Source organism: Petromyzon marinus, chromosome 41, assembly GCF_048934315.1.
Source record: "Petromyzon marinus isolate PM22_M1 ecotype Great Lakes invasive population chromosome 41, UKy_Petmar_22M1.pri1.0, whole genome shotgun sequence".
Classification (NCBI taxonomy): Eukaryota; Metazoa; Chordata; class Hyperoartia; order Petromyzontiformes; family Petromyzontidae; genus Petromyzon; species Petromyzon marinus.
In genome coordinates this window covers 10,369,513-10,383,041 of record NC_133707.1, presented here as the reverse complement: position 1 = coordinate 10,383,041, position 13,529 = coordinate 10,369,513, and the positions used below count along the sequence as shown (strand labels likewise).

General features: G+C 46.4%; 1 protein-coding gene across 1 annotated transcript; it reads left to right on the top strand.

Annotated features, from left to right (window-relative positions):
- Positions 1 to 3,138: 3,138 nt before the first annotated feature.
- CHCHD1 (coiled-coil-helix-coiled-coil-helix domain containing 1) lies at positions 3,139 to 7,176 on the top strand. The gene is made up of 3 exons (XM_032969106.2): positions 3,139 to 3,502; positions 5,375 to 5,493; positions 6,766 to 7,176. Exons 1-3 carry the CDS (start codon positions 3,367 to 3,369, stop codon positions 6,913 to 6,915), a joined length of 405 nt encoding a protein of 134 aa, XP_032824997.1. The 5' UTR covers positions 3,139 to 3,366; the 3' UTR covers positions 6,916 to 7,176.
- The last annotated feature ends 6,353 nt before the right edge of the window (positions 7,177 to 13,529 follow it).

Sequence of the window (13,529 nt, the reverse complement as noted above, 5' to 3'; positions counted from 1 at the left end):
AGATTTATTTTCCTTTGATCATGGTGCATATAACCCTTATCCCACCAGAGATTGATTTTCCTTTGATCATGGTGCATACGTAGTGGAATAAATAGGCGCATGGGGGTAATTGGTGAGTTTGCGCGGGAGCAGGACAGTAGGGGGTCATATTGGGACGATGAGGTAACGATTGGGCCAATTAAGCTGGGGGAGCCAAGGCCGGCTGTGATTGGCTGGTGTTGTTGTCAGGGCTGGAGTGTGATTGGCTGGTGTTGTTGTCAGTGCTGAGGTGGCGTCTTGAAGTCTGGCGAGGTAACACGTGCACGGGCACGCGGAGCGCCGTTGGGACGCGGGTTAATTAATTGGGGTGTGATGAGAGCGGGGATAAATTGGGGAGACGTGAGGAGAAACGGGAGTTGGAGTCGGGGGCTGGACGAGGCAAGACGTGGAGCAGCTGAAGAGAGAAGTAGCCAGCAGTGGAGAGAGCATAGTGATAGCGACGAGCGGAGAACAGAGACGAAGCAGTTAGCAGTGGAGAGAGCACAGTGATAGCGGGGAGCAGAGACGAAGCAGTTAGCAGTGGAGAGAGCACGGTGAGAGCGGAGAGCGGAGAGCAGAGACGAAGCGTTAGCAGTGGAGAGAGCACAGTGATAGTGAAGAGCGAAGAGCAGAGACGAAGCAGCCAGCAGTAGAGAGAGCACGGTGATAGCGGAGAGCGGGGAGGACAGACGAAGCAGTTAGCAGTGGAGAGAGCATGGTGAGAGCTGAGACGAAGCAGTTAGCAGTGGAGAGAGCACAGTGATAGCGGAGATGAAGCAGCCAGCAGTGGGGGTAGCACAGAGACATCGGAGCTGACGGAGAAGTGGAGATTGGAGAGGCAAAGGCGGCGAGCGAGTCGACTGAAGCACGGCGAGCGAGCTGTGGCAACAAGGGAACTGTGGAGCATTGAGGACATGTGGAGAACTGTAAATAAAGTGGTCAGTTTAACACGTAGGTTTTCACGACCAATATTATTCATAATAAAGGTATTTGGGTTAGATCGCGTTATTTATAACTGTGTCGTAACCCTCCACCACCTGACACGGCCAATCAGCAAAAAAGTGTCACGTTGACAAAAGACAAATAGTTCACTACGTTAGCCCACCGGTGTGTTGAAGAGTGAATCCACAACATTTACAGTTTGAGTACGACGTTTCACTGGTAATTACATCCAGCATCATCGGGCAATTCGCCGGAATGGTAAAGCCCTCACTTGCTCACGGTCTTAAATAGAGCAGCAGGGTGACGTCATCACTTAACTCATATCAGGTGCACTGATTTGAGGCGGGGGGGGGGGGTATTGTAATTATATAATCGATTGGCAATCAGTCAATGGTTATGATTAGTAATGAGTTGTAGATTAGTAATTAGTTGTAATGTGTGTTATTGTGATTATATGCTACGTTAGTAATCCGTTAATTAGTATGTGTTTCCCCTATAAGGGATTGTAATATGTATTATTTAATAATACGCTTCCAAGCCGCACTAAGCCTGTAGCTGTCAGAGCGATTAAAGTTATTTCTATTCCTCTCAATTTCAATGGATTCTCTAATTAGTCTTTGCCAGTAATAATTAGTTTTACACAACACTTCAACGTTATCAAAATCAATTGAGTGTCCTTGTTGACAAGCATGTTCTGCCACTGCCGACAGTTGTGTTTGAGATAATTTAATATTTCTTTGATGTTCTTTTAGTCTTATGCTGATGTTACGTCCCGTCTGTCCAATATAGCATCTGCCACATAAACAATTAATCCGATATACACCTGTTGATAATTATGAAATAAAGTGGTGTTGGAAGAAGACAAAAGTTGTCCGAGTGAAATCAACCACTACACATATAACCCTTGTCCCACTGGAGATTCATTTCCTTTGATAAAGGTGCATATAACCCAGTGTACCCACTGCCTTGTTGAGGACACCATAGCCTTACTGGAGGCTAATGGGAGGTTCATGGCTTCAATTTGAGGAGGAAAAAAAGTCTGCAACAAATGTTCAGCCTTGGGTCAAGAAGCATGCGGATAGTTTCTTAAGCAATGTGAAGTGAAGCTGATGATGATGGGCCAGTATTGGGCTCCCACCAAATAAGTTATCATCGGAGCAAGATTGGCCCATTTGGTAGAGAAAGCGCTCCTGATGAAGCCACTTCCATGGCATTAAAGTTACTCCATGACTCCATCTCCTCGTGTGACCTAAAAGACCATGTGGAATGCTGCAAACCAATTACAATGATCTGGGGTCAAACACTGAAGGGACTGGACCCACGTATTCTTGTACAGGGAAATTGCGTTTTCAGGTCCATACGGCGTACAGCCTTTTCAATACGGGCACAAAAAAATATATTTGTTCGTGTTTCTCCCTTGTGATGAGACTTTGTAGGATGAACGTTGAGATTTACAATGGCACGGGGTTACCAATAAGGTCTGAATTGGTCTGTAATAAGTTAGGCGCTGATGAGGGGTTGACAGGTTTGACATCTGCATTTACCAACAAACCATCACGTCATTAGTTCTAACCATCCTACTTGCGAACGTTCGGTCATACTTTAGAACCCGAAGCGTGGAACTATTTTGTTCGGCGGAGCGATCCTCCCCGAGATGTAATGAGTCCCAGCATCTCGTTGTGGTGCACAATGACAGTGAACCGTTCAACTCAAGGTAAGTGAAAATAAAACAGCTCAGACCCCGCTTGCTTGCCCATCACCCACGTGACTTTACCGAAAGAACCAAAGAGTATGGATTCCTGCAGTCACGAAAGCTTCAAATCAAGATGGAATATAGTTTTTCATGTGACTTAATTTAATGTTTTATGCACTACAAAGAATGTATTACAGTATTACATGCGGAATGTCCAATATCTGTTATTCAAGAGTTTAACAATGCTTATTTTTGTTGTTGTTGAACCTTAACACATTATAACGCTGACCCTACATGCGGTTAAATACAAAGCATTATTGTGTTCCGAGTTACGAACTGCGGCCCAGGAACGTAACCCGTTGGCAAGTCGAGGACTGCCGGGGATTCTCCGGTGCCCACGTGACGACACTTTGCGACAGGTTTTCCGACGCAACTTTACGACACCGGTGGGAGGGGGGGGAATTTTCGCGACATAACCCCTTTACGGCACTTAACATGGCGGCGCCCTTGTGATGTTGGGGGTGGTTTGCTGCGTCTCGCGTGGTTCTCCCAACCACGGCTCCTGGGCTGGCCCCTGCAGTCCCCTTGCTGCCCCCTTAGCTGCCCCCTTAGCTGCCCCTTAGCTGCCCCCTGCTCAACTCGCGGGCGTCGCTACTGACGTTGGAAGAATTCAACATCCTCCCGAGGCTAACCAAGGAGCGTCGTGCGGCGTCATGGCGTCCAGGTGCGCGGACATTAACGTCCGAGCGGCTTTACTGACCACGCGTCTCTCCAAGAAGCCCCCGCTGGAGCCCAAGCGGGCCCTAGCCCTGCAGGACAAGGCCGGGTTCAAGCGCGAGCCCTTGGGCGGTGAGTGCCTCCCCTCCACGTCTCTCTCGCCCGGTTAATCCCCACGGTCCCCCCCCCCTCAGCTCCCTCTCTGGGCTCCGGGTTAAATGCGATGCCTGGCGGCGTGGTGATGTGTGGATTGAGCGACATCTTTTACTCATCTCTGGGTTTTTTTTTTAATCTCTCGGCTTAACGCGATGCAAGTTTTTTGGTTAGATCGCGTACGTATAAATGTGTCGAAAACCTCCACCCGACACAGCCAATCAGTAAAGGATTTGTCAAGTAAAAAAAAGCGCCAAATAGTGAATACTTCAGCCCACCGGCGTGTTGGAGAGTGAATCCACAACACTCTACGTGTTAAACTGCGTGTGGACCGACTGCATATCGTCCCTATGGACTTGCACGCGACGCCAGGCGGCGAGTTGGATGTTGAGGGCTGTGTTGAGTGTTGGGGATGGTGGTAGGGGAGAGAAGCGGGGGAATGGGAAGCTTGGATGCGGGCAAGCGGCAGAGGAACGAGGGTCTCCAGGCGGCAAGGTCAAAGAGTGAATGATAGAGGATGTGGTTGGAGTGCACGGTGGCGAGATGTTACCTACCTCTCGTGGTATGCAGGAAGTTATGGATTCGGTCCCAACACTTGACGCCTGCTTTATATTTGGAGTTTGCGGTGTCTCTATCGTCATCATCACGGTGGCTAGAACATGTTAACTACCTCGCCTGGTATGGAGGATCCCAAACCTGACGCCTGCTGTATATTTGGAGTTTGCGGTGTCTCTCTCCGTGGTCGCGTAGATGTTTTTTTTCTCTGGGTCCTTCAGTTTTTCACTCCACATAAAAAAACATGATTTTAGATTTACATCATTAGACATCCTTTGCCAGTACCAAAATGTAATAATAGGGGTTTTCCCCTTTTTTCTGGCAACAAAACTGAAACCTTTTTACAAGGATTCATGTCTGCATTAACCACAATACCTGCACTCAAAATGCAAACAAAAAACATACTATGATAATATATGCATTGTCCTTGAAACTGATTGGTCCACACCAAGGGACGGCTTTCTTTTGAGCCTCGACCCAATTGGTGCTCGTCATCTGGTCGAGCACCAATTGGGTCGAGGCTCAAAAGAAAGCAATAAAGCTCTTAGTCACAGGTCCAGTGTGGGGGGGGGGGGGGAGTTAGCACATTACAACAACAAATCGCTATCCGTGGTGCTAACGTTTAAAAATAAATAAATACAAACCGCCACTTCTTTCAAATGTTCTTGCCGTTGGTTTTCACACCTGATGATGACTGCTTGTGTTGCAGTCGAAACGTCGTGAGAATTTTATTGTTTTATATTTTTATTATTTTATTGTTTCCCTTCTACGTGACTTTACCGAAGAATCAAGAATATGAATCACTGCAGTCACGAAAGCTTTAAATCAAAACAAATAATACGTAAACAACGATAGGAGTGCTAAGTATAGGAAAAGTAAGCAAATCACAAAAAAACATACATTACAAATTATGTGCTTGTATCTTCACCAGGCTGGGTTAGTACTGCATGTCCCTTACAAGTGCATAAACCTACAATAAAAAGAGGGAAGGTTACAGGGACATTGAGGGCATTGGAGGGACATTGTGGTGTGGTCAGTGCCAATTGGTGACAGAAGCAACAGAGTTGGAGAAGCACAGTTCGAGGGTGGGGGAGGCACTACCGAGAATCATAATTATGACATTTAGTTCTGGCCCAGTGCAGTGTAGTGAATTCGCAACCCAGATCTGATTAATCATTGGCAATTTTTATTTCACATATGTTCCAGAGATGTCATTCGCAAAAAAACGTTAATCCAGACCTTAAGCTCACGGACTTAATGCTGATGCCAATCGCTTTCGCTGTGTGTTTATTACAGAGGCGACGTGCATCACGGAGATGATGCTGCTCATGGGATGCTGGAGGCTCAACAACTTTACTGACTCGCCGTGCTCCAGCGAGATCAGGGCCTTCTCCAACTGCTCTTCCAAGACGAAGGTAGTGACACGGCGTCCGTCATTCTGGTCATTTTTTTAAAATGTAGTGATACTTTTGCAGTAAAAAAATCTACTTTGCAATCACATAGGAATTACATTCATAAAATGTCTAATACTCTACAGTAGACCCTTGGTTAACAGTGACATCGCTTAATGGTTTTTCGGTCAACGTTTCGCCTCCCATAGGACCCCATGGTTTCGACTGACGTTAACATTTTGACTAACGGTAATGTGTTTACGTGATGCACGCGGGTGCCAATTTCGGCCAATCCGAGCGCTCGGAAGTGGGCTGAGCATGGAACGGATTAATGCATTTAACATGTAATTCCTATATTTGATTAACAGTTATTTTGGTTAACAGTAGTTTTCATGGAACAGATTAAAAACGTTACCGTGTGACTATTATAATCAGTATGTTACTGCCCTTTCTAAATCCACTGCTGGATGGACGCCTTTAAAAGCATTTCGTATATAGTGTGGGTTTTGACCGTAGTTCACGATGCCGATGAGTTTGGGGGGTTGTATGTATGTACGTATGTAGAACTTCTTTCGCACCGTACATAGCCAACCGTGCTATTCGGAGGTGCGGTTATTGAAGGTGGGTACCAGGAGCGATTCAGATATTGCTTGCCATTGATGTTAGCCATGGCCAAGGCAGAACAGAGGTTTACCGGCGTCATAGCGGGGTGACGCCACCGCTCCTGGCAGAGTCACCCTTGAAAAGTAGCTTCTTAGCTCAGAATCAGAATATTTATTGATACTGGAGGAATCTGATGAGCTTTAAAGCTCTTTTTCACAGATGTCCAGTAGGGGCAAGTAAGAACGTTACAATAACAAACAGTACAAAACATTATTGTAGTGCAAAAGTACAAGCTCAATGGGGCTTTACTCTGGAAATTAATTTCTGATTCTGATTCTTCATCAGTGCTAATCTCTCCACTATTAAGGGAAGGCAAAATGCATACAACGCATACAAATCCAATAATGTATTTGTTAAACGCGCTATTTGATGTGTGTATTATGAGCGCAGGAATAGATTTGTATCGATCGATCTAGACAACTGTGCAAGTCAAGTCACCATCTCCATCTGAAGAAATCTTGCGGGGAGCAAATTTGGTGGGGTTGGGGTGGGGGAGAGAAAAGGAAGCAAGTGAGTGAACTGCTGAGACTCAGTCAGTTGTCCTATCACGTTGGTTGTCAGTGATGTCGATTGTCAATCATGTTGGCGTACCTTTGGCGGACCTGCGTGCCGGCTTGCTCATCTCTCTCACAGGCGCAGTTGAAGGACGAGCAGGATGGCGGGAAGCGTACCCCCAGCATGATGAGTCAGAAGCAAGCCAACGCTCTCCTCTCACGCTTTCCCATCAAGGCAAACGTCAGGCGAGGCAGATTCTGGGATCTGGCATCTTCGCAAAAGTCATAGTCCCCCCGATACACCACGACAAGTTTGAGGTGCGACCAGCCTTTTATTTTACGAGATGGCAATGGTATTCATCAGTTGAACATTTTCCAGCATTGCGATAAGTTTATTGACATTGAATGAGGTTCTGCTGGAGTATGGTGATGTCACCTTGTAGGTATGCAATGATGCATGGCTTACAAAAGATCGATTCTTAGGCATGTGATGTACGCCGAAAACCATCTGTGAAATAATCTATTGTTATTCAATAAATATGCAAACGAAGCTGATGTTGCATCGTGGCTCATGGAGCAAACGGAACTGGTACACGACAGGAAAATGAGAAACATTACACACGAGGCAGTAAAAATCAGACATTGTGGTCTCCAAATCATAGCAGTTTGAATTTCTGTGGAGTAAATGGTGACGTCTAGGGCCTTGTATTTTAATAATTAGGCACATGTGTCGCGATAGGGCGAGTTGTGTGCGATGGCGGAAGTGATGTTGGTCAAATTTGTTGTGCACTATAATAAAGGCATTCTCTTACAATACAGCGTTGTAATGTTTTTTAGACCGGAAATTCGAATTTAGTGTAACACAGAGCCTAAATACCTGAGTCACTTTCTTTTGTTCCAACAATAATCAGTCCAATATGTTGTCGATTTATATTTTCCCATAGTTTTGGAGAAGAAGAAAAATCATAATAATAACAATCTGACATTGGTGAAGTAAGTGAACGTAAATGTCGAAGCAGTCATTGAAAACATTACCAACGTTTAAGTCACCGAGCCACGGACAGTTTGAGTTAATGAAAGGGACGAATCTTAATATTACTCGTCACATTCTTAATTAACATTGCCCAAGAAAATAATGTCCAAAGTTGGTGGTCCGAAGACCATAGCTCGTTGTCTTTATTCCCTGGCTACAAAGGGAAATTTCCCAAAAATGTCAGGATGGTTTATTGTTCGTGCTTTTGGACCTCCGACAACGCCGTGTCCCAACGTTACGTTCAGTGAATATGGCCGTTTAGTAGTGTACACGTTTAAACCCACGTCGAATTACGTGTTACACTTTACATTTTTCTATTGCAGGTTATTTCAGCGGTGAATAAGGTTGTTTTCAAAGCCATTCAAGTTGGTTACTTGTATGTGTATACAGTATTGTATACTTGTCTGTAGATGTTTGCTGTAAAAACACATTAAACCTTAAAATTCACATACAAGTCTCACCAACTTAATAATTGGTTTCATTTATTTTATTCTGTCTGCCTGTATTTAATACATGTCAATTAAGGATGGCATTAAATAGATAAAATAAATGGCTGATGATTTTGAAATCAATCTTAATTAAGGCTCAAGTTGTTTTTAAAGGGGTCCGACTTGTTCCATCCAGGATTTTTGGATAATTAATCGAGCCTGCAGAAACCCCATGTATATAGGAGGATGCAATTCACAGCATGATTGTACTACAACTACTGTTATACCTCACTGCAGATGGGTGTCTCGTTAATTTTATTACTCCATCCCTATGTGATCCACCAACCCCAACTAGATGTTGCTGGCTTATTGGCAGGCACCAACACGTTTTGACATCTCTTGTATATATGGCTTATAGAAAATCTTCTTGCATATTCGGATTTAACAACAATCTCCAAATACAAACGTTTGGAAACCTAGCTTCGAAAACTTTAAATGTTTCCATATTTTGAGAAACCCAACGCAGGAGATCCCTGGGTTTAACCTTTCACGATGCTCATAGTCCACCCAAAGCCGCATCTGCACAAACCATGGGAGATTCGGATACCCGGTGCACAAATGTAAAATTAAAAACTCTGCAGTGTGCGACTGCGGTCATCCAGAACAGACCATTCAACATACAGCGACGAATGCCCAATCCACAAATACGAAGGAGACATCACGGCGTTACACTACTCCGCTGCTCCTGATGCGGTTATTTGGCTTGACCACCTGAATGTGAGTTTGTCGTCGTTGCTCTGCATATACATTAGCTGTACGAAAGAAGAAGATATTTTGAGAAGCCGAAATTTGAAAATGTTGAGTTTTCTACTTTGTAGAGCAGACCGGAGGAGAGGTGGCCCAGTGACCTGAGTTCGCTTCCAAGCGATGTTTTAATCAGTCCTAGGCTGGTTCCCTCAATCTTCACCAGTGGCTTATGAGGAGTGGGGGAGGCCTTCATCCTGCAGTTGATTGACAGCTTTCTATAGTTTTTAAAAAATCTGAACTATAATTGTACCATGTGTGAGCTTTGTAGTTTCTAAAACATCACGAGGATTTATGTCCACTAGTAACACCTGTTTATATTTTACATAATATCCGTGGTGCTGGTAACATATATGTTTATTTGTCGGTGCTGTAGGCATTAAGTGTATCCATCTAGTATACATTTGAGGGCCATTCATCTGGCTTGAACACATTTATAGTCATGCGAGGCACATCAGAACTAACCAAAGTGTAATCTGAAGTTGTTTTAGTTTTTTTTTACTTTTACGGTAGAGGAAGGCGGCGAGTCCGTTGTTTGCTTGCAAGTTACAATTTGTCACCATGGATAGAGAATAGGGCATTTTGACCCATGCTGCAGGACTGCCAGGGGAATCAGATGCTTCCTTATTACCTGTTTGGAATGCGCTTATGCACTGATTTCTTATAATCATCATCGTCATCACGATCCTTGGGCAGATAGCCTGTAGGTAGCTTACACCCCAATCGGTATGCTTATCTTCGGGGCTCTATTTAACCAAGCGCATCTTGAGACTAGGAGCAGGTCTTGATGGACTGGTATCGAACTTTACAGCAGCTACGCGATCTGGTGGAGGGAAGAATGCCATGGTGAAATGTGGTTGCATCAATAGCTTTGGCCAAGATGACCTCTTGATCTTGTGGTAGAGGTTGCCAGCGCCGAGTTCGAATCAAGTGTAGTTCGTTAGAAGTCACAGCCGAGTCACCAATGACTGCACATAATTTCCATTACACTTTCTATTTGTATTTCCACTTAATCTGGCAAAAAATTTCCAGCCCTGAAAAACATTTCAGCTGGACTGCTATGCTATGAATCTTTATATCATGGGCTACGGGACAGTGCAGAGCCCACAGCGTGGAAAAGTGGTCGCTTATAGGGATCTCAGAAGTAGTTCTGTGGGGTATCCCCTTTTGTGGGCCATTCTCGAGCGCGGGGTAGCACTGCTCTTGTCAGAGTTACGAGTGGACATTTCTCAAATCTCATGATGACGCCACCAGGGGAATAGATTGTGACCCGTGGTTTCGAACATGATTTCATTCGGCGCAACCCAACATTTGAACGAGTCAAGCTATTGTTTCATGCATAAGTATTATTTTGGTCGTCTGTAATCTTGGCAGAGTGCTCATTTAGTTCATATACAGGGTGCTTCAAACATATGTGAACGCTTCCGAGGATTTGCAACAATACCGCAAGAAATGTGCTGCTGCTGCTGCCTCCGAGCTCTGGAGACCACTTGGAGAAAATCCCAGGCCACACGTTGACAACGATGGCGAACAAGTGGAGAGACTTTGACTTTTTGAAGCTATTAACAGAACATTTGTTACGTTACAGTCTATTATCCGTTCTTTTCCCATTAAAAACGATAGTCCCATATAAGGGCCTTCATCTACACGTGGAGCCCTTGCGTCAATCCGCTTATGTTTTACGCTGGTCTCAGAAAATGGCACACAAAGAAGTTGATTCCTGGAAGCAAACGGTGGGAAAGGCTGTAAGCAGCTACGTATGTCTGGATGGGAGGATCTCCCAACTAATGGCACAAGACCGTGACACGTGGAAGGTTTGAGTTGCCACCCGCGTGTCGGTGATGTGGGACGGACCGAGTAAGTGAGCGAGCAAGATTTAAACCACCGCATCGCCATGGATCGATGTTGCTCTGGAAACGAAATCAAATAACTCCCAATTGTTTTGGGGGTTTGCGTCCGTCTTTGCTACGGGAGAGATTACAAAAGATGCCGTCCTCGCTGTCTTACGTAAGACGGCGAGCGGGGCTTGCTGTGGCGCCGTGCCGCCGTGCCTGGCGACAGCATTTTGATTTAACACCAAAAATAAAACGTTGTGCTCATCAGTATTTACGGCATCCTATTATTAAACACATAATGGGGTTTTGTCTCTCTGTCTCTTCTAACGCTCCTTGCGGTGTGTGAAGTGTGCAGGACTTGGAGATTCGGAGCCGCTTGGTCTCGCCAGAACCACTTGGGCACGACTTGTATTTGCATGTGGGGGGGGGGGTGTGTATGTGGGGGGGGGGGCTGAGTAGTGGGGAGCCGTAGTGTAGTGGAGCGGAGAGTGTACTGCGCTTTAGTCACATAGTGCTTGTGTACCGCGTGTGTGTGTACGTTGCGAATGTGGGGAGCGGTCGTCTTCACGTTTAGCGCATTGCGCTAAGAAACCGGCAACCCAAGTTCTTTCCCGCTCACGGCCAACACCAGGGACGATTATCTGAACCGATCGTGGGCCTCCCCTAGGTCGACTCAGCCTCAAATGAGTACCTGGTGCGGTGTGTAAAACATCGCCACTGGGGAGACAAAGGCGGCCGGGCGTGGTGCTGGCCACCCACCCCCTCGTGTGCCGTTCCGGCCTTCATAGGTACTTGCCAACAGCACTTGCCCGAACCATCAGTTACAGGCTATACGGGGGATCTTTGTCCTGTGTACGTGTACATTGGGCGAGCGGTGACGTCGCGGTTAGCGCGCTGCGTTGCGAATCCGGCGACCCGAGCAAAATTCTTGGTCATCGCGAGCATCAGCGGAGATGATCCGAACTGTTCCTGGACTTCCCTCCCTGGGTTGACTGCTTCCAACGAGAATCTGGCTTGCGGCGTGCAAGCTCCACGGGGTAAAGGGGTGCAAAGGCGCGGGCCGGGTGTGGTGCTGGCCACATCGCCCCCTTCGTCGTATGTTTTCCAGCCTTAATAGGTGCTCGCCAACAAGCCCTTCTTGCCCCAACGGTCCATGTAACGCTCCGCGGGGGAACCTCCGTGTTCGTTTCCGTAACGTGGCGTGTATTTTCGCGGATGCGAAAATGCGCGCGTGATATATTTGTCCTTATTCCTGCCTTGCTGTTTTGCCCTTCGCTATAAACAACATCGAAAGGGGAGGTTGTAAATTAGGTGGAAAGAAACAGCGCAGCTTAGCCTGGAGCCGTGGGGTCATGGGCTCGCAGAGGAAAGCGTCCCCTCTCACGCGATTCAACCAAACGAGAGCCAATTGAGGTGCGTTCTCTTAGGGCTTGGTGGGGAAGGGGGGGGGGAACCTGGGAATACCGTGGTCATGTACGCGTTTTGGTAAGGCTCTGTAAAAAAAAATCCCGATCTTGCCCTTTGTTATTCCGTACGTTTTAAGACCCAGATCGCCCTTGCAAAAAGAAAAAAAATGGCACTTTTAGTCTTAATGGGTTCCTTACGTGTTGCAAACGAAGACTCGAATTACAGCGACTCGCTGACCTCCCCAGACTGATAAGTAATCACGAACAAAAAAACCGCACCACTTAACCTTGCCTAAATAGTCAACTTGATTCATGCCGCCTTTAGTCACACACGTCCGTGTACAGCCCTCATCAAACCACTGCCGGATGAAGGCCGGCACGGGGCGGTTCAGGTGGGGAGTATAAAGACGGAGGCATAGTACAGTCCCACAATGGATTTTTCTGCACTGCCTACCGCTGCACACCGCAACGTGACAACATACGCCGTGTGTGTGCACAAGCTCGTCATCCCACCGAGTCAGTGAAATGATAAGTGCTACTTTTGCGGAGGTGCACAGGACTCGGTTCTATGGCGAGGTCACCCGTGGCATTGGAACGTGGATTTTTCCACCTTCGGGCTCACGGTTACCGTGGAGATGTGCGCAGCGCCTTTGATTCATAAGAGTTTTTTTTTTGGGGGGGGGGGGTTAGATGGTGTAAATATATAAATGTGTCGTTAAACCCGCCACCACCCGACACAGCCAATTAGTAAGGTTTGTCACGTAAGCAAAACGTGCCAAGTCGTTGCAGAGTAATCACAAAATATACAAAATTCGAGTACTCGAATTAAAAAATGTTGTTTGTTTACACACCAATGTGCTGAACTACACACGAATTGGCACATTTTGTTTACGTGACAAACCTTACGGATTGGCTGTGTCGGGTGGTGGCGGGTTTAACGACATTTATATTGACGCAATCTAACCCAACAACCTCGATTATCGATAATATTGATCGTGAAAGCCTACTGCTTGTTCAATTCCTTTGATTGCTTGAGCGAGAAGACATCGACGATTATTCATGGTAAATGAGACAACCTTCCCGCAGTCCTCTGCCTCTCCACTAGCCCCCAATCGAGTCGAGACTATCCTCACTGCCTTCAACATTCACTGTGTTCTTGTCTGTCTCTCTCTCCGTCTATCTGCGTCACTCAAGGTCCATCGCTGACTTTAGGATCCTCCACGGACTCAGCCGGACGACCTCCGCGCTCTCATCTCACCCTACTCCCCTCCACATTCTCTCCCTGCTGCGGCAACCAATACCTGCTGCTGTCTTTAAGTCCCCCGAGTCAATCTCCGTCCGATCGGAGGTGGGGGTCCCTCTCCGCTGGCTCACCGCGGAATGTCAGAATCTCCATC